Consider the following 23,279-nt stretch of genomic DNA (forward strand, 5'->3'; position numbering starts at 1 on the left):
CCACAGATGTATGTGTGACAGGAAGTAAGACCAGTTCATCCAGCACCACAAGAAGAACCATCTTTAACCCCATCTCCATGTCTTTCATGTGTGTTAGGATGACAAGCAGGGAGGTTTTTTTTCAACATTTTATTCTTTGAGACTCAAAACACTATCACATGAGCAGTGAGCAATCAGGGGAAAAACCCAACCCTTACACGCACAGCAAGAACACTGACAGCACAGGCTAGAACATAATCATAAGAAAACACACAACGAAAAAGGCGCTTGTGTCAAACGCTTGCAATAAATATAGTCACTCTTTTTTTTTTTTTATCATCATCAAGTTTCTTCAACAATCTTCTGTACAGAGGGAAGATTAACGATAATTACATCAACTGAAGTATTCCGATACACAGCTAGGGTCAGAGATGAGGTGGTGACCAGGATGGGGGCAGTGGAGGGGTCGATGACATCTCTCACACCAAGTTCTACCTACTAGGGTGAGTATGTCCAAGTACTGGAAGTAACATAAAACATGAACACAGAACATCCCTTTATCCATCCATCCCTCCACACACACACACACACACACACACACACGCACAAACATTCAGCAGTGGAATGTGAGGTTGCGGTGAGGGAGAGATTACAGAGAGAAAGAGATGGGTGACATTGACATGCACTGCCCCCAGGGGTCAAGGGTCAAAGGTAAACGTTGAGGGTTGAATGCTTATTCCTCCAGGGTACGGAAGGAGTTCTGCATGTCTTCCAGAAGTTGGGCGTATTCTGCCTTGATCTTGGTCTCGCCGTCCTTCACTGGGTCCTGTAATGCATGGACAAAATGGTACAATCCCACAAAACATGTAGGTGAGAGGGCAATTCAAAGATGATTTTAGGATGACGTTTAGTCTGTATTTTTGTGGAATATTATCTTGGATACATATTGTCATTTAATTATTTCCATTTTTAGAATATTAATTCCCCCCCACAAAAAAAGTTACAAAAATGGCACACAAAAAACCCCAACCCCAGCTCTACATTGAAGTTGTCCGTAGCATTGAAAACACAAGACAAACAGTCAGAGACATACGGAACTGAATGGACCAGGGGTGGAAAAGAAGACAGAAAACGGAAGGAAAAAAATAACAAATCAAAACAAACCTTGAACTTCATGGAGCTCAGCTTGTAGAGCATCTCCCCCATGTGTTCACGGATAATAGCCCAGGTGATCTTGTTGTCGCTCTGGGCTGTGGTCTCCACCGCGTGCCGGGCCATGTCGTAGAAGGCAATGGTGTTGGACAGGATGCCCACGGTCTTATAGAAGGGGCAGAACCTGTGGGAGGCCAATGTGGTGGAGTTAGAGTTTATGTTCTGTAGTTTGTGTGTGAATCTGTGTGTGAGTGTGTGAATGTGTGTGAATGTGAGTGTGTGTGTGTGTGTGTGGTCACCTGTCGTAAGGAGTGTAACCGTTCTGTTGCAGGAAGTCATCTTTGAGCAGCTTGGCCACTTCAAGGGTGATCTTGTCCGTTTCTGCCAGTGAAGCCTGTTACCAAGACAACAAAGGAGCGAGAAACACATAAGCTCCAAAAACCAACCCCCCCCCCCCCCCCCCATAAAAACGTCCCAAAATCCAGACAGACTAAAGCATCGTTGCTAGCAATTTCTCCCGCCTTTTCCGTTTACCTTGCCGACCAGCTGTACGATTTCAGCCAGGTCTTCCTCTTCCTGCAGGATCTCCTTGGCCTTGGTGCGCAGCGGCACAAACTCAGGGAAGTGCTTGTCGTAGTACTCGTCCAGAGCGCGGGTGTACTTGCTGTAGCTGATCAGCCAGTTGACTGAGGGGAAGTGCTTCCTCTGGGCCAGCTTCTTATCCAGACCCCAGAACACCTGAACAGGAGAGAGAGAGATACAGGTCAAGGTACAACATCAACCGTCTTTGAGCAAGATTTTCCTGTGTCCGTCTGAAAGCACCATGAGTAGTAGAAGCTGGAGTCAGAGGAAGGCTCACCTGTACGATACCCAGGGTGGCTGAGGTGACGGGGTCGGAGAAATCACCACCAGGGGGAGACACACTGAGGAAAAACACACACACAAACCTTATGTACCTTCCTGCCATTGTAAATACCTTGATTGTGCCAACTTACATGGCGAATAAAGCTGATTCTGAAACACGTTCGCATATCTTCGAGTGTTGGGTGCTTAATGGGGTCACAGAGAGAGTGCTGGCTCCCCCTTGTGGACGAGAGGTGTACTTACGCTCCCACGATGCTGACGCTGCCCTCTCTCTCAGGGTTGCCCAGACACTTCACTCTCCCGGCACGCTCGTAGAAGGAAGCCAAGCGGGCACCGAGGTAGGCAGGATAACCGCTGTCTGTAAACACACACACACACAACTTTAACACAATTCTTTCACAAGCTGTCCCACCTAGCTGATTTTATACCTAGATGAGTCCTCAATGTTTTCCAGAACTGGGTGCTATGCGGTCGTGCTCCAGCAGGGGGCCCACTCACCGGCCGGCATCTCTGCCAGTCGTCCTGAGATCTCCCTAAGGGCCTCAGCCCATCGGGACGTGGAGTCAGCCATCATGCTCACGTTGTAGCCCATGTCCCGGAAGTACTCAGACAGCGTGATGCCTGCACAAACACACATCCATGGATGAGCATCTACGATGGTGTCTAAAGGTTTGATTGGTTAGAAGATGTGTCCTTCAATGTGATTGGTTAGTAGGTATATGCCACTGGCAGGTAGGGACCTGTGTAGATGGAGGCCTCTCGGGCAGCCACGGGCATGTTGGAGGTGTTGGCCACCAGCGCAGTTCTCTTCATAATGCTCTCAGTCTTCCCGTCCACCTCCATGGTCAGCTATTGGACAAACACACTGTCAATCACAACGATCTTCTGACTGGATATGAAGAGATATTTATATATATCATGAGCCAGTCAGCTACGGACACAAACACCGTCTGTCATCCTCAACCGAAACAGAAAGGCCACCCACCTCAGGGAAGTCTCGCAGCACTTCCGACATCTCGTTACCACGTTCCCCACAGCCCACGTAGATGATGACATCACTGTTGGAGTACTTGGACAGGGACTGGGAGATGACAGTTTTACCACACCCAAAGGCTCCTGGGATAGCGGTGGTTCCTCCCTGCACGCACCTGGAGAGAGGGGAACAGAACGAGAGAGAGATGGATGGAGGAGATAGTGAATTATGGAGAGCAAACAGAGAGACAGAAAGAGAGAGAGACAGAGAGAGAAACAGAAATAGAGAGAGAGACACAGAGAGAGAGAGAGACAGAGATAGAGACACAGAGAGAGACACAGAGAGAGAGACACAAAGAGAGACACAGAGAGAGAGAGACTCACGGAAAGAGTGCATCCAGGACCCTCTGGCCAGTCAGCAGGGGGTGATTGGCAGGAAGCTTCTCTGTTACAGGACGCACCTGTCTCACAGGCCACACCTGAACCATGGTGAACTTCTCCTTGAGGCCCTCAAACTCCAGCTCCAGCACCACATCCTGACACACACACACACACAATGTGCCTTCAATATAACCCACTTCCAACACAGCTATTACTAGTACAACTTGTACCGAGGTGTGACCAGTGTGAGTGCAGCAGCTTGAAGTGAGGCACAGAGACAGGAGGCAGCTTGAGGTGAAGCACAGAGACAGGAGGCAGTTTGAGGTGAGGCACAGAGACAGGAGGCAGTTTGAGGTGAGGCACAGAGACAAGAGGCAGTTTAAGGTGAGGCACAGAGACAGGAGGCAGTTTGAGGTGAGGCACAGAGACAAGAGGCAGTTTAAGGTGAGGCACAGAGACAGGAGGGACTGCAGTTTGAGGTGAGGCACAGAGTCAGGAGGCAGTTTGAGGTGAGGCACAGAGACAGGAGGCAGTTTGAGGTGAGGCACAGAGACAGGAGGCAGTTTGAGGTGAGGCACAGAAACAGGAGGCAGCTTGACGTGAGGCACAGAAACAGGAGGCAGCTTGAGGTGAGGCACAGAGACAGGAGGCAACTTGAGGTGAGGCACAGAGACAGGAGGCAGCTTGAGGTGAGGTACAGAGACAGGAGGGACTCACTGAGACGTCATAGTTGCCAGGGGGGGCCACGTAGGTGACGGTGCCTCTGTTCCGTGGAGGCAGCATGAGCTTGTGCTTGATGAGGGAGTTCTCAAACACCGTCCCATAGATATCTCCCCCGGTGATGTGACTGCCAACCTACAACAAGCAAAAGAAGAAGAAAAGGATGGAAAAATGTATTGATGTCTGTTTTTCAGGGGTGAGTGGGTCCATAAATCTACAACGACACACACACACACACACACACACACACAACGAGCGCTCACTCGTAGGCTCTTGCCGGGAGAGAAATCCCACTTGAGGTCTCGGTTGAGGGCCCCGATGTTGACTCCACGGGGGATGTAAATGCTCTGTGTAAGGTCGTTGATGTCCTTCAGGGGGCGCTGGATACCGTCAAAGATGGAGCCCATGATGCCCGGCCCCAGTTCCACAGACAGGGGCTTCCCAGTCCGCAGCACAGGGTCCCCCACAGACACACCCGCTGAGACGGGGGCTCAGGAATGTCAACTGACAAGAGAGCGTGTGCGAGCGACATATACAAACTGTGCGTTCTTAAGCAGTTCAGCTACGTGTGGGTTTTTGTTCATGTATACAGATGAAATCGTCTACACGAGAGGCCCTCAGAGTAACGGGAGCAGACACATGAGATGTAGCAGGCTATAGGCCGGTCAGAGCAGATAGACATGAGATGTAGCAGGCTATAGGCCGGTCAGAGCAGACAGATATGAGATGTAGCAGGCTATAGGCCGGTCAGAGCAGACAGATATGAGATGTAGCAGGCTATAGGCCGGTCAGAGCAGATAGACATGAGATGTAGCAGGCTATAGGCCGGTCAGAGCAGATAGACATGAGATGTAGCAGGCTATAGGCCGGTCAGAGCAGACAGACATGAGATGTAGCAGGCTGTAGGCCGGTCAGAGCAGACAGATATGAGATGTAGCACGCTATAGGCCGGTCAGAGCAGACAGATATGAGATGTAGCAAGCTATAGGCCGGTCAGAGCACACACACGAGATGTAGCAGGCTGTAGGCCCGTCAGGCTCAGAAGGATACAGGTTTCCTCGTAGACCTGGATGGTAGCCATGTCTCCCTCCAGACGGATGATCTCCCCCACCAGCTCACTGTGGCCCACTCTCACCAGCTCGTACATGGCTGCCCCCGCCATCGCCGTGGCAGTCACCACTAGAGGTCAGAGGTCGTATTGAGAGGCCACAGAAAAGTGAGTACATAATATACATTATGAACTGTCGCCTCGGCCGACAGACACTACACAAAGCTGAAAATGTGATGGCAGTTGGTTGTAGCTTGTTGTTCCTCAGAAATGATCCATTTAAATACTTTTTTTTTTTTTTTTTTTTACTTAATGTATTTACATTTATGCATTCAAGTGTTTAGTTAGCTAAGTGTAGCTAGGTGACAGGGTAAGAAGTTATGTCCTGACCTGGGCCGGAGACTCCATGGACGTATCCAAACTCGCTCTCCCTTTCTTCATCCCGGATCTTTGGCAGCTTGGACATGTCCATCCTAACAGACTACAACTGACTGAGAAGAGAATGCACAAATCAGCCTCTGAAAACGTTTTATTGGAGATACTCCAGATACAACCATTGAGTTTGGCACCCCATCTACACACCGATTGATTAATGTTTTCATGGCTCACTTCATATGGAACATCCCAGGGAAAGTATTGACCTACACTGACGATGGCTTAGGCCGAAACGCGTCTGTCAACCTAATAAACTGGTCAAAGAAGCTACGAGCAAGCTTGAGAGTGCGTTTTTTTCTACTTTAAGTTACTTGTCTTTTTTCACTCACACCCGAAATCACCTTTTATTTATTTTGGAAGCAGAGCGCGCCTATCCTTAGTAATAAAGTATTGACCTCGTCATTACCTGGTCAATGAACTTGCCCTTACACAATCCCACACATCCATCCACACACCAATTACTTGATCTTGCAACCTTTCATTTCTCCCAAACTTACACACTCTACCAAGACTAAATTGCATCAGTATTTACAAAGAGATGATGTAGGCTTGACATCCATCTGTCTCTAAATCATGTTGTTACTATGGTAATGTCACCTTCTCTCTACTCTCTGTAGACTAGTAACTATGGCAATATCCTCCCCATGAAACTACAGCCCAACATGACAACTCACAGTCGGTATCCAACTGCATAAACCAGAGCACACACACGTCCCTCCATCTCTCTATTCACCTCACCCTCTCCCCTCTCTTTTGTATCCCTTCTCTACCTCCACTCACTAACTCTACCGCCCCTCCCCCTTTGTTATCCTTCACACTGGTGAACCGCAGGGTACGATGCAGCCGTATGCTAACATTAGTGAGGGGATCCCCGGCAAGCGTCCCTGCTGTGCTTATCCTCCATCACACACCAGCCGGACTCACATGCACCTCCCTCTCATTCTCTATCTCTCTCTCCCTCTCTCTCGCTCTCTCTCTCTCCCTCTCTATCTCTCTCTCGCTCTCTCTCTCGCTCTCTCTCTCGCTCTCTCTCTAGCTCTCTCTATCTCTCTCTCCCTCTCTCTCTCGCTCTCTCTCTCGCTCTCTCTATCTCTCTCTCGCTCTCTCTCTCGCTCTCTCTCTCGCTCTCTCTCTAGCTCTCTCTCTCTCTGCCTCTCTCTCTCTCGCTCTCTCTCTAGCTCTCTCTCTCTCTGCCTCGCTCTCTCTCATTGTCTTTCTCCCTCACATCCAATGATGACTAGGCCAAACCCCACCCCCGGACTAAAAAAGACAACTGCGCACACGCAGCCGACAGTCGTGACGCGTCTGAGGCAGCAGCATCAGACTGCAGAGACTCTGCAGACGCTGAAGACCAGCTACAGCATCGGGGTGATCCCCTCAGGGTGATCCCCTGTTCTGCTCCAGGCTGGCGTGTAACGGCCCTCGTCGATGAGTCTCTCTCACGTATTTGAAGGTTGACGTATTTAGACAACCTTCAAATTATGTATATACAAACAGAGCTGATACACAAAACCCCACACGTGTAGCTATTCTACTGTTTACTCTTTTTGTTCTTTCTGGTGATCGAAGGCTTTTCTCTTTGTGATAAACTGGCCAAACGATGATGAAATCCCAGACACCTGCCTCAGATCTTCAGGGACCCAGAACAAGTGTTTACAGCAGGACATTTGACAAATAAAACCATGCAATATCTCTTTATTGTTTATTCTATTATCTATAATCATATGTTTCTTGAGTAGCCCCATATCCACTTGTATATTTGGCACCGTATGCTTTGTTGCTGTATGTGTCATGTCAAGAGTTGTCTAAGCCTTTACCATTACAACAGGACACACACAAATACCATTCTGGGGTCAGGATGAATATAACCTAACTGTTATCTGGGTCTACCCATTATTTTATTCCTAGTTCTAATTCTAACTAAAAAACTAATAACGCTTCAATGGATTATGAATTGGGCATAGCCAAAGAATGAATGTGGGAATAGTTCAGCCAACTCAAGGCAGCCCATCACATGATCCAGGCACATGACGGGCTGGGCTATATGGAGTTGATTTAAGGAAGTGGAAAATATGGTGTGTGGTAAGATTAGGAAGTCACACAGTCACAGACTTATGAGTAGCCTATTAGTTAATAACCATCTGTGAGATTGCAGCCAAGGCTAAATGTATATATGAATAAAAGAAAAAAAAGTAGCATAATATACTCTGTGTAGCCAGTATAGTAGTATTTACTGTTAAGTGAAACTAGTAAATCGACGGTCTCGTTTGTCTTCTATGCCAATTAACCTGCAGCCATAGATAAAGATTATGCATAGTCCAAATGGTTGTCCCTATCAGTTCCCTTTAACATTAGACATCTGTGAAGGGAAAACCTCGAGACTGTTCAGCACTTCCATAAGAATCCTCGAGGCCACGGATCCTGCCCCCTGAAATGTTTCGTGGAGGTCATAACGAGTCAGGTTCACGTTCTTCTACACATAGGTGTTACATTGTTTGGCTAATGAATATTACCTCTAACCCCATCACGGTTCTAAAAGAAAACTACTCACGTATTTGTGCCTACGTGGGCTAATGACCAAGGCACCTTGATACTGATATCGATTAAATAAAAACAGCATTTTATCTTCAAGCTTAGGCCACAGTGATCACATGATCGTCAGCTTCAGAGCGTGAATACTCACGCGCCACATAGAGGATAGCTAGCTAGCTAAATACATTCGCTTGCATGTTTCAAAGCCTAAATCGTTTTAAAGAACACACAATATAACATGTATACTGGAAATTATAAGCCCGTCAAAGACCTGCACACGCAAAACCTTTTCTACAAATGTACATTTTGATAACAGCGATCAACACAGCTCGGTGCAGACGATCTCAAAATGGAACAACATTTCATCCAAATTAGCGCAGTATAGTTCACGTTATACATTTCCATACTTGACAAAACACCACCTAGGGATTACACAAAGAACTGTAATACATTTTCATTATATAGCCAACTATAGTGATACGCAGGTTTAATCTTGACAGCTTGCGCAAACTGAGGTCATCTATCAGAATTGCAGGCAGTGCCATTTTGATGCATATTGATACAGTAAAAACGTATACCTATATACAAAACATTACATTGAATGAATTAAAAAGAAAAAAACAGACTACCTTATCGAAGCGAAAAGGTAGATCCAGTATCGCGGTCCTCTGCCTAGAAGAAATGAGAGGCGATGCGAAAGCAAAGATCAGCTGACTTCATTCAGTCGTAGTTTTTACAGACCGAGCTTTCACAAATGCAACTGCGTCCATTTTGGCTCAGGCTTGGGGCAAAGATGTGCATTGAGAAGTTTAACTGTTACAGAATATTCGACTTTAGTGTCATTATTTAATAGAATTACATGATACTGGTTTGTGAACAAATTATATTGTAGCTTTGATATGAAACTCAATAGCGAGTAAATCTGACAAGTTTTAGACTTGGTCATGCAGCGTCTGTTTTTGCCTTTGGAAAAGTTGAACATAATTTTACTGCAACATCTTGCCCGGACTCTTGAGCCAAAATGGCAGCTCACTAAAGCTCGAATGTAGTCAAATGACAATGTCTATATCGACATTACAGAGAATTACACACATATATGTGTGTGAAAGAAAAAAACATGGAAACGAAATACATTATTCATTCATTTATAAGTCATAAACTGGTAAAATATATGTCTGGATTTAAAATATCCTGTTGTGCGGTATTGCGCAAGTGCGCATGCGGGGTCAGAGTTGACACCACGGCGGTGGAAGGAGTGTGGTGGCTAAACTAAGCTAGCAGCGTAGCTACATGTGGAGGGTAGAACGGGAGGCAACCCCGACCCAAACTCTGTCAAAATTTCAACACCCAAACCTATAACTACTCAGAACTTTAATCACATCGAAACTAAGGAATAAAAGCAGTTTACAATGAAAGGGTGAGTAAAGCCAATTGGAGTCATGTCTGAGTAGTAAGCACAAGTAAAGTTTTTCTTGTCTCTTTTTTCAACAGGACAGCCAGGGGGGCTGGTGAAGGTGGTTGCAATGCTTGCTAACATGCTAGCTAGCTAACTAAGCCATTTGCGCGGTTACGAAAACCAATCACACAACGACAGTATTAATACTCTCAGACCAGTCAGCCCTTTTCGAATAATCAGCTAATAGATAGGTGGATCGTGTTCCAAACTACCTTTGCTAGATAGTTTGCTTGTAGTTACGCTTTAGCAAGCTTATGTTAGCCAATGATGTGAGCTTAGCTATCAATCATGTAGCTGGTTTATTAGCAGCTAACTTTATGATTGGTTGTACTGCATGCGAGTGCCGGTCTCAGAAATGGGCATCGCCGACTCATGGTTAGCTACTGTAGCTGCCAACGTTAGCTAGCTTTTATGTCCATTGTCAGTATTGCTGCATTTTTTTGTTTGTCAGGTAGCTAGCTAATTGTCATATCCAGTGGAAGAGGCCGACACTAAGCTAACAAGTTAGCTTACGATACAAGCACTCATTTAAATGGTTTATAAGTTAACGTTAGCAATAAGCTACCTAGTATCCTTTTGGCTGTACGTTACTAATAGGCTTGCGAGTGTCCTCATAGTCAAGTTTATCTGCTGATAGACACGTCGTAGCTGACTAGCCACAGCAGCTGTCAGATCACTAGTTAGCAACCCTATCTACAGAACAAATCACTCTGCCAGATTCAGAATGCAGATGTCTGAGAGATTTAAGTCCAATGTTTTCAGCCAGTTCTGAGCTGTCACACTACTCCGATCTCTGGCAGAACTACCCGGCCGATACACGTGATCCGCAGCTGTTGTTGCGAAGTAGAAGTTGAGCATGTGGAGTCACTATAAATACCTCGTGTGGTCCTTCGCAACCTCTGAGGACAAGTGGAGGCAAAAGCCATCCTCCGCGTCAACAACGTCACACTGTCCCTTAGACATCGTGATAATATCTGAACACAACATAAACAAGCAATACTCTTGGTGTGTGTCTGCTTGTTCAACAGAACCGGAATCTTTCCCTTTATCATCTGAAGTGTTTAAGTGGCACACTTCTAGTAGTCTGGCATTGTGGTGCTTGTTTCTGTCCTCAGTTTGCAGTTGCAGGGAGGGAACCAGGGCTACAGCTGTCAGTTCATTTGGGCTGGCTGAGACTTTCAAATATGTCCAGATGGCACACAGACAGTTGGAGAACTGACAGACTAGTCTGTTACCCAGGGGAACCATGCCATAAAGGCCTGACTCAAGTCCTCAGATTAACAGACAAACCAATATAAAAAATAACAGATTGTTAATCAGATCATACCTTTTTTATCATCTGTAGAATTGAGGTTGCTTATTGTATGTTACAGATGCCTTTTGTTTATTAGCTGAGTCTTTGGTTTGTGTCAGGTTAAACTGCGCATGTTTGTGACACAGTTGGCATCCCTGTAGTCTTTCCGGCTGTTTGACCGTTTTGCTCTTGTTCCAGTAGCCGGATCGAGCTGGGGGACGTTACACCTCACAACATTAAGCAGCTGAAACGCCTCAACCAGGTCATCTTTCCTGTAAGCTACAACGACAAGTTCTACAAAGACGTGCTGGAAGTAGGAGAGCTAGCCAAGCTAGGTAAGATGTTTCACTCATCTAGCCTGCATCTGACGTAAAGCGTTATTAATAAACATTTGACGTCCAACCATGTATTCAAGTGTGTACACATCAAGTCATATACCCTGCTAAAGTCTTACCCCTCTGGTCTTGTCACGGTTTCATACTGACCTGAAAATATCTGTACTCTTCTTACAACAACAAAAAAAGAACAATAATGTTGTGTTTTGCACTGTTGCTTTACCAAAGCATCTGTCATGCCTGTGTGTTAGCTGACAATGTCCTAACATCTTTCCTGCTGTTTACTTAAAAAAAGCTCAGTGGTCTACCCATTGTATTACCCACCACGTGCGCCCCATTTAATAGTGTATCTGTCACTAACTAAAGTTTGTATTGGGGAGTCAGATGGCTGAGCGGTGAGGGAGTCGGTCTAGTAATCCGAAGGTTGCCGGATCGATTCCCCGCCGTGCCAAATGACGCTGTGTCCTTGGGCAAGGCACTTCACCCTACTTGCCTCGGGGGAATGTCCCTGTACTTACTGTAAGTCGCTCTGGATAAGAGCGTCTGCTAAATGACTAAATGTAAATGTAATGTATTTCTCTGTCACGCAGCATACTTCAATGACATTGCAGTGGGAGCAGTGTGCTGCAGAGTGGACCACTCTCAGAACCAGAAGAGACTGTACATCATGACACTTGGCTGCCTAGCACCTTACCGCAGGCTAGGCATAGGTATAACTTTAAATGCTCGCTAGTGCTTTGAATTATTGCTATAGACTGTAGGCGAATGGGGCTTCAAACTCATTGAACTAGACTCAAAATAAAATCCTTTCCTGTCATGGTTTTGCTTAGGAACAAAGATGCTGAACCATGTGCTGAACATCTGTGAGAAGGATGGCACGTTTGACAACATTTATCTGTAAGTTTGTATCCCTGCTTAAGCACTGAGGAGTTTTCCTCTGAAAGTATATTAATTGACAAAAATGTTACATGGAGATAGATCCACCAATCCCGTCAGGGTTTTCAAGCAATTATTATCTCACGTTTTTTCTTCTTCTCTGTCAACAGTCACGTGCAGATCAGCAATGAGTCAGCCATCGATTTCTATCAGAAATTTGGCTTTGAGATCATTGAAACGAAAAAGAACTACTACAAGAGGATAGAGCCAGCAGACGCCCATGTCCTGCAGAAGAGCCTGCGTAGCCCTTGTGCGCCCCCTGGGGGAGAGCTGCAGAAGGCAGAGTAGGGGCACAGCCGCCGGAAAGAGCAACGGTTGGGCCCAATCTCCTCCAAAAACGGAACTGTGACAGATGCCCCAGGGGTCGGCACATTCACAACTTTTCTTCAAAAGACTTTAAAAAGAAAAACAAATTTAAATGACAAAAAAAAAACACAAAAAAACATGACCACGTTTATTTAGCGAAAACATTTCCCCATAATTTTGCATCGTCTTCTATTTCCCGTGTCTTTATTTAGAGATTTGAAAATGACACAATGTTCAGAATTCAGAGGTGTTCCTGTAGAAGAAGCTGCAGACGGGGTGGTGGGGTGGGGGGGGAGGGGTCTGGTTTTTTCAAATCATACTGTTTGAGTGTTTTGAGTTGTCTTAAAGCGGTTGTAAAGGTGAGAGAGATATCTTCTATGTTTGGACAAAAAGCTCTTTTGGAATGAATCTGGAACAAAGTCTTGGCTGTTAAGAGTCCCAAGCTGCCAACCTTGGAATGATGCTTCGAGTTCTCATAGTGACATGCGGAACACTCAACTTCATTCCCTCCTCACCTGTGCGCAGGGACTTACAGAACGAATTCTACTGGTGGATGAGACTTTTGGTTCTGCTTCAGGCGTTGGCAATATGCTAAGTGTGATGCAATGCCCCCCTTCCCCCTCATGATGTCATATTCTGATGCCAGTCTAGAGGGGGGAGAGGAGAACGGTGCCTTCAGCTCAGTGGGCATGGGAAACGTTGGAACGGTTTCAAGGTGAGCAGAAATTTGGGGAGTGGTTTCTGAACGGTTTTGTTTCTGAACCCATTAATTTAATGCCCCTATAGTTTCTTTTTGTTTAGTTTATTTTATATGAAGATGCTGAATGGCTCGAGGCTTCTTCTGGGTTTGTTACAGGTCCTACAATTCAGACCATGGTAATTTCCAGGTGGGCTGACGCGAAAGAAATCACATGTAGGGGACTGGCTTAGCTGTAACGACTGTTGACATAATACTTTTTTAATAAGTGCCAGTAGGATTGTAAAGTAACAGCTGCCTTTGCATGTCTCTGTTTCTCTCATTGGCTTACTGTGTAAAAGGGATAGAGACACTTCTGCTCTATTTGTGCATGAGTGTACTTGGGTGTCTGTTTGGATGTGTCTGTTTACGTTGCAACTTAAGCGGTCATTCAGAATTCTCATCCAGACCAGTCTGATCCGTACACTGCTAATGTCTCTCATTACCATGTGAAGATGTCAATAGTTAGAAGGTGGTAGTGTTCATTGTTAGAAGCTGAGTCGGGTCTTCAAACAGAACATGACACCCAGGGGAAGCCTTGATCCACTGCATGCCAGGAGAGGGCCCTCAACGTTATAGAATAAAAGCATGTGTCCCCCCCCCCCCCCCCCCCCTTTCTTTTGAAGAATTTTATCTTTTCTGAAGCTCTATATTGTAAGACTTTTTAACCTCTAATAAAATAATTACTATTTGCAGTCCTTTTGTTATGAGTTTCATTCATCCATTATTTAATGTAACCTGCCTCCTTAATGTCCCGTTGTTTTGTGTGGCACGGTTTTATTATTGATTGCCATACATTCTTTGTTATGTAACAATGTGACGGTCAATGTGACAGACTATGATGGCAAAATGTCAAAAATGTTTGAACTCAATTTGCAGTGTTTGGTTAGCATAACGAGAGTCGTAGGCTAACTACAGTGGAGCTCTGACCAACACTAAAAACACTTAACTCCTGCTGTTACAGTAGCAAGTTTGATAGACTTATAGCGCTAAATACTTCTCTACTATTGGTTGTTTCCTTTTGCTCACGCCTCTTTCTCCTAACTGCTACGAACGTTCGGTTGTGAGAGGGTAGAGAATAGCAAAGGAAATCCCAAACTTTTGACATAGACAAGGCAAGGACCCCGAAATGTGGAAACTACAGGTGAACACGGCAAGCCGTTCGTATTCGTCTATGCATGTCTTCCTATCGCAGTGATACGTAAGACTTGTTGTCTTTACAAACGGGTTTTTAGTCGCAATGTTTTGGTCAAGTCTAACCTGCTTATCGAGCTAGTAGCTAGCAATCTGTCTGTTGTTAGCGTCAACTAGCCAGAAAGCAAACTGACTGGCAGGCAAACTGGTTCAAATGGTCCGTTTTTTTCACGGAGAGAAAAGGCATCGTAGTGACAATACAGTGTAGTTTTGATATTATAATGGTTGACTATATTGTGATTTGTTTTTTTAAATATTATCGGGTTGAGAACCTAGAGCTAGCCAAGTAGCCCGTCAACGTTAGCAAACTACTGCATCACTGTAATCGCATGGTTGCTTTGGCTTGAGAGCTGTGCTGGCGTGCGCCCATTATTTGCCTTTGTTTTGAAATGTTGTGGTTTGCCATAAGTGTCAAACTTCCAAAAAATACTGCTCCATATATAGTTCTAACGACGTGTATGCTTTTGTTGTAGGTTAATCATAGCAGAGATTTGAGGGTCTGTCTTCGATAGTGGTTACTGTTGCTTATCACACAGGTAGCTGTGTAAAGCAGGATGCCAGAGATGACTGAAACCCAGGACCTTGGCCATAAACCTAGGTAAGACTAATCATTGGTTACTGGTCCATGTGCGCAAGTGTGACTAAAGAGCATAGGACTGAGAATAAATGTGTTGTTGTTATAGCTTACCCCCATGTTTGACATGCAATATGATTTACCCCATGACCTTCTTTTGCAGAAGAAGAAAAAATAAAGAAATTCACAATGCCGGTAAGATCCTGTCAGTTTGCTGTCTGTCACTCTTTTTCTACTCATTCCAGTCATGTTTATTAAGGTACCTTCTTCTCAACGTTTTATCCTGTAGTTGAGAAAAAGAGAAAGGAGAAGATCAATGCTGGTATAAACCGCATTGGGAATCTTCTGCCATGCTCTCAGGCACTAAAACAGGTATGCCCGTCTTATTCAAGAACATAAATATATATATATATATTGTACACACACATACATGCACACACGTATCAAATACAAAACACACACTCATTTGTCCCTCTGTCTCATCAGAGTAAGAACATGATCCTCGATGAGGCCTTCCGCTACATTACTGAGCTAAAGAAACAAAACGATGCAATGCTCCTTGAAGGAGGAGACAAAGGTCAAGGTATGAATCATTTTTCCGTGGTCCTCAGTGGACACTGTATCGTATACTCATTATTCTTCAACTTTCGTGTTTTGTGTGTTATATCTGTGAGCATCGCTGACTGTTTCTTTTTCCGCGTAGCGGAGGAGATCCGGCGTCTCCGGCGGCAACTGGAGGAGCTGAGGAAGGAGAGCGGCCATTACATCGAGCTGCTCAAAGCTCACGACATCAACTTCCTGGATGACCCCAGCATCCACTGGAAGGGCAAGATGCGTTGCGCCAAGGTTGCCAAGGTGACGCCCAACCACCAGCCCTCCAAAGGGATCATCGTCTACCCTAACGGGAACACGACGTGTGCCGCGGGAAAAGAGCCCGGCTCTGGGAAACAGCAAGAGGAGGCGGTCTTCATCCAGCCGTCCTGCGACGTCATCCTCCATCATCCGCATTCCTACATCACCGTCCAGGGCCTCTGTCCCCTACCCACCGGCACCACAGCCCTGCCCCAGCCCACACCCCAAGCCCCTAGTCTGACTGCAGCGTCATCCAGCCTAGCCACCCACCTCCCATATCACTTTGTCCCTAGCCTTACAGCCCTCCCTCAGGTTGTGACTACATCCAGAGCTCTCGTCTCAGAAATCTCCACCCAGTTAAACACCCAGCCGGGGGTTGGGACCAGGAGTCAGAGCTACACCACCCCCCCCCCCAGCTCAGGCCTGCTGAGGGCTGAGGCAGCAGGCAGCACACAGACCACGTGGACCACACTACAGCTGGCAGGGAACACAGTGCAGCCAGTCTGCCAGAATCTACCCGCCCCAGAGATGAACACTACTGGCCAGACAATGCAACAACTGACTGTATGCCCCGTGGCCACCAAAGCTACAGTTCAGCCAGTTCATATCCAGATGAGGCCTCAGCTACCCATAAAACAGGCCCCTATCACAGCCCATATCCAGGCCCAGCCCTCCATCCAGAAGCCCCCCCATCTACAGCCATCCATCATTGCCCAACCCCATTTACTGCCCCAGTGTGCTGTCCTTCCACAGACAGCCAGAGTCCCACAGCAACCTGTTCTAACCCACCCTGCCATGATGCCACAACCACAAACGACTGTGTTACAAAAGGCTTCGGTGGTTCCCCATCCCCAGACAGCTGTCCTGCCCCAGCCAGCCTTGGGCCAGCAGCCCCAGGCTGCAGTGCTGCCCCTGCTTCAGACCATGCAGGTGCTGCAGGTTAATCCTGCAGGCTCGACTGTTGCCGGGGTGACCGCTTCGCAGAACACTAACAACCCCAGCGTTGTCATCCTGCAGCAAGCCAATCCGTGCTCTACCCAGCCAGTTGCTCGAGAGGACTTGACCAATCAGACAGCTTGCCAGCACATCGTTATCATCCAAGCCCCCAATCAGACGTCACCTGTTCCTCAGAACCCGTCGGTTGGCATGGTGACGGCTACGGTGCCTGTAGTCTCCAGTCAGATCGTCTCGACCAGTTGCACTACTTCTACCACTGGCCTCCAGACCGTCGGGGGGAAGCAGCTGGTTCACATTCTACCCCGGCCCTCCGCAACAACAACCCACACGCCCCAGCCTGCCGCCTGCCCCCCGGCTTCACCTGGCCCCTCCGCCCCCCAGACCATCACTGTAAACGGCCAGGTGTTTGCCCTGAAGCCCATGAAGACCTCCGACAAGGGCGGCCCCCAGGGAACCCAGAGCACCCTTCAGCTGGTTCAGCCCACCACCAGCGAGGAGCCCACCACCAACGTGGCCCTCAACAGTCTCGGGGCCCTTAGTAGCCTCAACCAGAGCATCTCTCAGGGCATGCCTCAGCACAGCATCTCCAGCCAGGGAAGCCTCCAGCTGTCTGGTGCCTCTCCAGCGTACTCGGTGGTGCAGCATCATCAGCTGCCTCCCGTCTCTGGCTCCGCCCCTGCCACCCCCGTCAGACAGCTCCAGTCTCCCAGTGGAGCGTCAGCCGGACGAGGGGGCGGGACGGGGAAGGCAGCCCCTAAGAGAATCCCCACAAAGAGGACCAAGACAACCAGGAGGAGAGAACCCAAACAGCGACGCAGCACGGCCGCCATTTCTACCAGACCGGTAGTGGCAGCAGAAGACAGTCCTAAACAGACGGGCGCTGTGTCTCAAGATGCCCCCCCTTTTGCTACTGTGGCTGTGGGTGCTGTTAGCGGCGTTGCTAACGCACCCTCAGTCAGTGACGCATTAAAACAGAGCATTAACTCAGACAGCGTTGTCTGCTCTGCACAGAGCACACTAAAGAATATAAATGTTTGTACTTCACAAACTGGTCTGACCACATCTGTACAGCCCGCGTTAACGGTTAGCGGCGTCAACTCGACTCAAGGTGAAGTCGTTGTCTGTATTGTTGGCACCAGTCCTACAGTCGGCCCTGCCGTTTCCTCCCAGAGCAAAGCACACACGGTAGTCAGTGTCCCTCAGAACAAGCGTGCCGCTTCACAGGATAGGCAGGCCGTCTCCGTGACGACCGGCACAGCACAAACCAGATCGCCTCCGTCTGCCGTCGCTTCTTCTAAACAAAGCAAACCCGGTGTCACCAGTGCCTGGGCCACAGAAACTAGACTCGCCACCGTCAGTCCGGCTACGACGGCATGTCAGCCACTTGTCGGCACAGTCACTTCCACACAGGCTGAACAGTTGGTTTCCCTCCAGGACTCTGTGCTTACTACTTCGGTTTGTCAGACCAGGCCAGACAACATACAGGAGCACCAGTTTACCGCCCTGGCCCAGGCCCAGCCCCTGGCCCAGCCCCTGGTCCTGGCCCAGCCCGTGCCCCAGGCCCAGCCTGTGGCCCAGACCCAGCCCTTGGCCCAGCTCCAGCCCCTGGCCCTTTCCTCTGTACCCTCATCCACAGCTTCATCCTCTGCGGCTCTGTTGCCTGTTGTCCCTCCGATCCCTGCTGAATTCCGAAAACGGACTCAAACAAACCGACCCTCAGCCCAGCAGCCAGACCAGAACAACCTTGCCTCCTCCTTGTCCTCCAATGCTGTGCTCAAACTTCCAGACGTCTCCGAGAGGGAGCCTCAGAGAGGGAAATCGAATCCCACGACGGCCATGGAAAAGGAAAGCCAGAGGAACAATACCACCCCTTCCAGAAAGATCTCTGCCCTCCCACAGCAAGTGTACTCCCTAGAACACCAGGTCACGGAACAACCAAACCAAACACACCAAACATCAAACCCGCAGACGGACTCTCCCATGTCCGCCGGAGCGGGGGGCGGGAGGGGCTTCTCCGTGGCGTCCATGCTGCCCCAAGCATTCACCTTCACCTCAGAGCAGGCTGACATCCTGGCTTTGGCTATGCTGGAGCAGGACAGCTCTGGGGGAAGAGTAGACATCCCCATCTCCGCAAACAACCCTACTTGGGAACCCCCAAAGTCACAGCAAGCCCCCCACTGCAAAGAGAGGGTTACGGGGCCTCAGACAAAGGTTACCAAGACGACCATGGAGCCAGTGGTAGCCAAGCCGCCTTCCCAGGTGGCGGTCAGAGGTCAGGCTGGAGAGACGGGGGCCGTCAGCGGGCCCTCGGGGGCCAGACACCCGCAGAACATCAACTATGCCCAGTCTCACACCCACACCCAGTCCCACGTCCAGAGCCAGGCGCACGCTGGAACCGTGGGCACCCTCAGTGTCAACAACCTCATCAGGTCCAGCTCCAGCCAGCAGCCCTACCCTGGCTCCCCCGGCATGGCTGCTGGCCAGCAAGGCTCGGTCCCATCTCCGGTGGGCACCTCAGCGCTGGCGTCCCAGCCCTCTACCTCCGGCCACACTTCCTGCTCTGGGAACGGCCAGCTGAGTGACTATGCCCCCGTCAAGAGCTCTCTGATGAGGGCTTCCATGGGCATGGGGGAACGACACGTTAAGGACATATCCAAGCGTCCCGCCCCGGAGGACGTGATGTTGCCTTCCAGCAACAAGCGTCCCAAGACCTGTCCGTCGGCCGCCCCCAGTGTGGGCCGTATGGAGGTGAAGGCCCAGGATCACGGGCAGAGTCAGATGATGATTGGCCAGGTTCCCCCCAGCTCCTCAACCGTCATGAGCAGGATAAACCCTGACGGAGGAGGTACCTTGTTCTCCAGTAACTCCTTCATGAGCACAGTGCTCAGGCCCATAGACAGCCACTGTGCCCCCCAGCATCAGGAACAGAGCCAGCCAGGAGTGCTGCACCTGCCCCAGGGGCATTCCCAGCACGGGGCGCCCCAGCCCGGGCAGCATCTGGGGCCAAACCAGTACCTGAAACAACAGCAGCAGCAACAACAACAGGATCACCAGAGGCATCACTTGTATCAGCTCCAGCACCATCTCACCCAGCCTGACCCTGCTCAACTGCACAGTCTCCACCAGAGGGCGTTGCAGCAGGACCCACAGCACGTCCAGAACGCCCAGAAGAAAAGGGGACTTGTCCGAGCCAATCAGAGCGGACCCCCTGTGGGGCTTCAGCAGAAACAGCATCACCTGGAGAAGGCTGGAGTGCATCAACAACAACAGCAGCAGCAGCAGCAGACACAACAACACCAACAACAACATGCCCAACAGCCATCACATCAACAACAACAACAAACGCATCAGCAGTCACAACATCAACAGCAGCAGCCGTCCCAACATCAACAAGCCCAACATCAGCAGCATCAACAACAGACACAGCATCAACAACAGTCCCAGACACAGCAGCATCAACAACAGTCCCAACAGCAGCAGCAACAACAACAGCTACAGCAGCAACAAAGCTCTCACTCCAGACACCAGCACCTGCAGCAGCACCTGCAGCAGCAGCAGCACTTTGGAGCGTCTCGACACCAGGAGAAGAGCTGCGATGCCCAGCCAGCGGGTTCCAGGGCGCACCACAGCAGCCACCTAGCCCAGCAGGAACACCACAAGGTAGGGAGGAAGGATTCGGTTTCTTAGATTATTACATTTAATTTAAATGTTTTACTCTCAATGTACATTCAGTATATCTGGTATGTGTTTTCACTTGAACAATGACTAAAGAGGATGAACGTTGGCTAGCATTGTGTTATTACTGTGAAGTTAACTCCTGTCCTTTCCCCAGTCTGGTCAGGAACACATGCAACGTCTGATGAGCTCTAGGACCCTGGAGCAGCAGCTGATATCCCAGCCCGGCAACAACCCCGCGTCTCGGCCTTCCGACCTGGCCTGCGCCCCCTCGCGGCAGGAGCGCCACCGCGTCTCCAGCTATTCCGCGGAGGCCCTCATCGGAAAGACCTCCTCCAGCGGCGACCAGCAGCAGCGGATGGTGGGGCTGCACTTGCAGGCCACGCGGGGCAGCACCCAGGAGCAGCCAGACCTGCGGGGGTACCTGGACACGTCCAGAGGGAAAGGCAATATCGGGCACAACCCCCAGAACCCCAGGCTGAGCCAGGAACACCCCGGGCCGTCGGACATCCAGCGGGGGTTGGAATGCCCCCCGTTCAAAGCCCTGGGCGGTGGAGGAGGTCATCAGCTAGGTGGCTTTGAGGTGCAAGTGTCCCGCGGTGGGGACATGGCCCCTAAATCCATCCCCCCTTCCCAGAGAGGTCCGCAGGGGCAGCAGCAGGGCGTGTTCAGGATGGGGGTCGGCTCTCCCGGGGATGGAAGACCCCGCGGGGGTTACAGTGGAGCTCACCCGGGGCCCCAGGGGGTGCAGATAGGGGCGGGGTTACCCAGGGACCAGGAGGGTTGTCACCATAGCTTCATGCAGTCCCTTCTCTCTCCGCACATTTCAGAGCAGACTAACCACCAGAGGGCAGTGCAGTGCTGCCCTCCAGTCAGCATGGAGTACAGCTGTGTGCCGGGAGCCTCTGCAGGAGACATGCAGGCCAAGGCATCCAGCCCCAGTGTGCCTCCTACTCAGAAGACCCCAGGTATGAGGCTTGGAGAGGGAAACAAGGGCCATCTCGCCCAGGCTGGTGGGAACATGCACGGAGGTCCCGGGGTACGAGCAGGCCTCCCCCACCCTGCTACCCCTCACAGCAGCTCGGAGCCTGGCCGTAGTTCAGCCCCCTCCAGGCCCCCTGGTGCTGTCAGCCAGCGCTCACGCCACCTCGCCCCGGACGCCCAGCCTGCCAAGCTCCGTCCTGGGGACAGGCTTCGTTCAGGCACCCTGAGACCAGGCAACCCTTTTGAGCCTGAGGGACACCTTCCCCTCCCCTCTGGTGGAGGGGTGCTCCTGGGAAGACCCCAGTCAGGGGGCGAAGCACGTCGCAGCAGCATCGTCCGCTTTATGGCCGACAGCTCTCAAGTCTCCGGGGACAACAACTTGGTGCCTGACCAACACTTGGCCCAAAACTTTGGCTTCCCCCCCTTCATCGCTGAGGGAGGGATGAACCACCCGCCCCCCATCAATGCCAACTCCACCTTCATCCCCCCGGTCAGCCAGTCCAGCTCCTCCCGCACCCCTGCCCTGCTCCCCGTGGAGTCCCAGAACACCATCCCCTCTTTCTACCCCTCCTACTCCCCCGCGGCCCACCCCAGCTTGCCCAGTGACATCCCTCTTCAGTACTTCTCCAATCAGATGTTTACGAGCCCCGGCGCAGACAAGGCTAGCGCCGCTCCTCTCAACAACCGCTTCGGCTCCATCCTCTCTCCTCCGCGCCCGGTCGGGTTTGCCCAGGCCAGCTTTCCCTTACTCCCTGACATGCCGCCCATGCCCATCACCAACTCCTCGGGCATCACCGCCCACCTGTCCAACTTCAGTCTCACGTCTCTGTTCCCGGAGATCGCCGCGGCGATGCCCTCCGACGGCTCGTCCATGCCCATGTCCCCCCTCCTGTCTCTGTCCAACACCTCATCGAGTGACTCAGGCAAGCAACCCAACCGGCCCGCCCACAACATCAGCCACATCCTGGGGCATGATGGGAGCTCTGCGGTGTAGGCGGAGCCAAGTTTATCCTCAGTGAGAAGTTTAGGGATCAGTTAACAGAAGTCCAAGTTCTAGTTTTATTTGGGTGGCAAGATTGTTGAAGCTATGACTCTCAATCTGTGTTTACATTTCAGTATTTTGATTTTCTTTACTTTCTCTGCGTGTGACATCTGGACGCTGCGAATCTGTTTGGGTTGGTCTGCTCCTGGAGTTGTGATGCACAATGAATCATTCAGGAGCAGGTTGGATGACCTGCTGTTGAGGTTGTAAACATTTTCATGAACCATAGGATACACTATACAGTATTGTGTGTTGCAGTATCCTAACAAATGTCTGTTTTATGATTTTCTCTTTGAGCCTGATAGTTTGATACACACTCAAGTTATGGACCTCAATGGGTCAGCTTTCATTTACTGCAGCTTTTAAGAGGAATCTTGAATAGAAAAAGCACTTGCACAATATCCGTAAATGTAATCTACTAACTAAATCAGGGTGGATTGGATAAAATATTTTGTAAATACAATGTTTCATACCAGTATAGTTAGTTTGTATGTATTTGTAAATACAAAGTTATTAAAGTTTTTGATAATATATTCTAGATGTTTGCTGTTTTATCTCTATGACCGTACAGAAGATCTGGTGGTAAGGAAATATAATTTCCTCCGTTTCAACTCTTGGTAACTGGTTTATTTTTTATTTAACTAGGCAGAATCAATAAGAACAAATGATTATTTACAGTGATGGCCTGGTAAAAAGCAGAAGCTTTCTGCGGGAGAGGGGAAGGGGCCGTGAAATACAAATCAGGTATTCTAAAACTGGTTGTTCACATCCTTGATTGTGATTGGCTATATCGCTCCGCTTTGCGTCGTGCCTAACAACTCCCCTTACCTGTTCTAAAATCAGCGTAAACCACGG

At 49.4% G+C, this 23,279-nt stretch overlaps 3 protein-coding genes across 6 annotated transcripts; 2 read left to right on the forward strand and 1 right to left on the reverse strand.

The window, feature by feature from the left end:
• Nucleotides 1-330: 330 nt before the first annotated feature.
• Nucleotides 331-8,841, reverse strand: atp6v1ab (ATPase H+ transporting V1 subunit Ab). The gene is made up of 15 exons (XM_047023357.1): nucleotides 8,713-8,841; nucleotides 5,507-5,607; nucleotides 5,119-5,247; nucleotides 4,332-4,546; nucleotides 4,066-4,203; nucleotides 3,352-3,503; nucleotides 2,981-3,143; nucleotides 2,736-2,844; nucleotides 2,494-2,616; nucleotides 2,239-2,353; nucleotides 1,991-2,054; nucleotides 1,666-1,869; nucleotides 1,431-1,525; nucleotides 1,144-1,315; nucleotides 331-805 (listed from the first exon to the last, which is right to left on the reverse strand). Exons 2-15 carry the CDS (start codon nucleotides 5,586-5,588, stop codon nucleotides 713-715), a joined length of 1,854 nt encoding a protein of 617 aa, XP_046879313.1. The 5' UTR covers nucleotides 5,589-5,607; nucleotides 8,713-8,841; the 3' UTR covers nucleotides 331-712.
• Nucleotides 8,842-9,314: 473 nt separating this feature from the next.
• naa50 (N-alpha-acetyltransferase 50, NatE catalytic subunit) lies at nucleotides 9,315-13,841 on the forward strand. 2 transcript variants are annotated; one of them, XM_047024133.1, is made up of 5 exons: nucleotides 9,315-9,500; nucleotides 11,032-11,168; nucleotides 11,759-11,878; nucleotides 11,999-12,065; nucleotides 12,215-13,841. In XM_047024133.1, exons 1-5 carry the CDS (start codon nucleotides 9,493-9,495, stop codon nucleotides 12,390-12,392), a joined length of 510 nt encoding a protein of 169 aa, XP_046880089.1. In that variant the 5' UTR covers nucleotides 9,315-9,492; the 3' UTR covers nucleotides 12,393-13,841. The 2 variants fall into 2 exon arrangements, with proteins under 2 accessions (XP_046880089.1, XP_046880090.1); XM_047024134.1 differs by having other exon boundaries at nucleotides 9,321-9,500; nucleotides 11,035-11,168.
• Nucleotides 13,842-14,195: 354 nt separating this feature from the next.
• Nucleotides 14,196-22,920, forward strand: LOC124470207 (basic helix-loop-helix domain-containing protein USF3). Of its 3 annotated transcripts, none has more exons than XM_047023977.1 (7): nucleotides 14,196-14,290; nucleotides 14,814-14,938; nucleotides 15,078-15,109; nucleotides 15,204-15,286; nucleotides 15,401-15,497; nucleotides 15,618-20,383; nucleotides 20,556-22,920. In XM_047023977.1, exons 2-7 carry the CDS (start codon nucleotides 14,895-14,897, stop codon nucleotides 22,374-22,376), a joined length of 6,843 nt encoding a protein of 2,280 aa, XP_046879933.1. In that variant the 5' UTR covers nucleotides 14,196-14,290; nucleotides 14,814-14,894; the 3' UTR covers nucleotides 22,377-22,920. The 3 variants fall into 3 exon arrangements, with proteins under 3 accessions (XP_046879933.1, XP_046879934.1, XP_046879935.1); XM_047023978.1 differs by having other exon boundaries at nucleotides 14,207-14,347; XM_047023979.1 differs by having other exon boundaries at nucleotides 14,207-14,347; nucleotides 14,877-14,938.
• Nucleotides 22,921-23,279: the final 359 nt, after the last annotated feature.

The sequence above is a fragment of the Hypomesus transpacificus genome, chromosome 8 (genome assembly GCF_021917145.1).
Source record: "Hypomesus transpacificus isolate Combined female chromosome 8, fHypTra1, whole genome shotgun sequence".
Classification (NCBI taxonomy): domain Eukaryota; kingdom Metazoa; phylum Chordata; class Actinopteri; order Osmeriformes; family Osmeridae; genus Hypomesus; species Hypomesus transpacificus.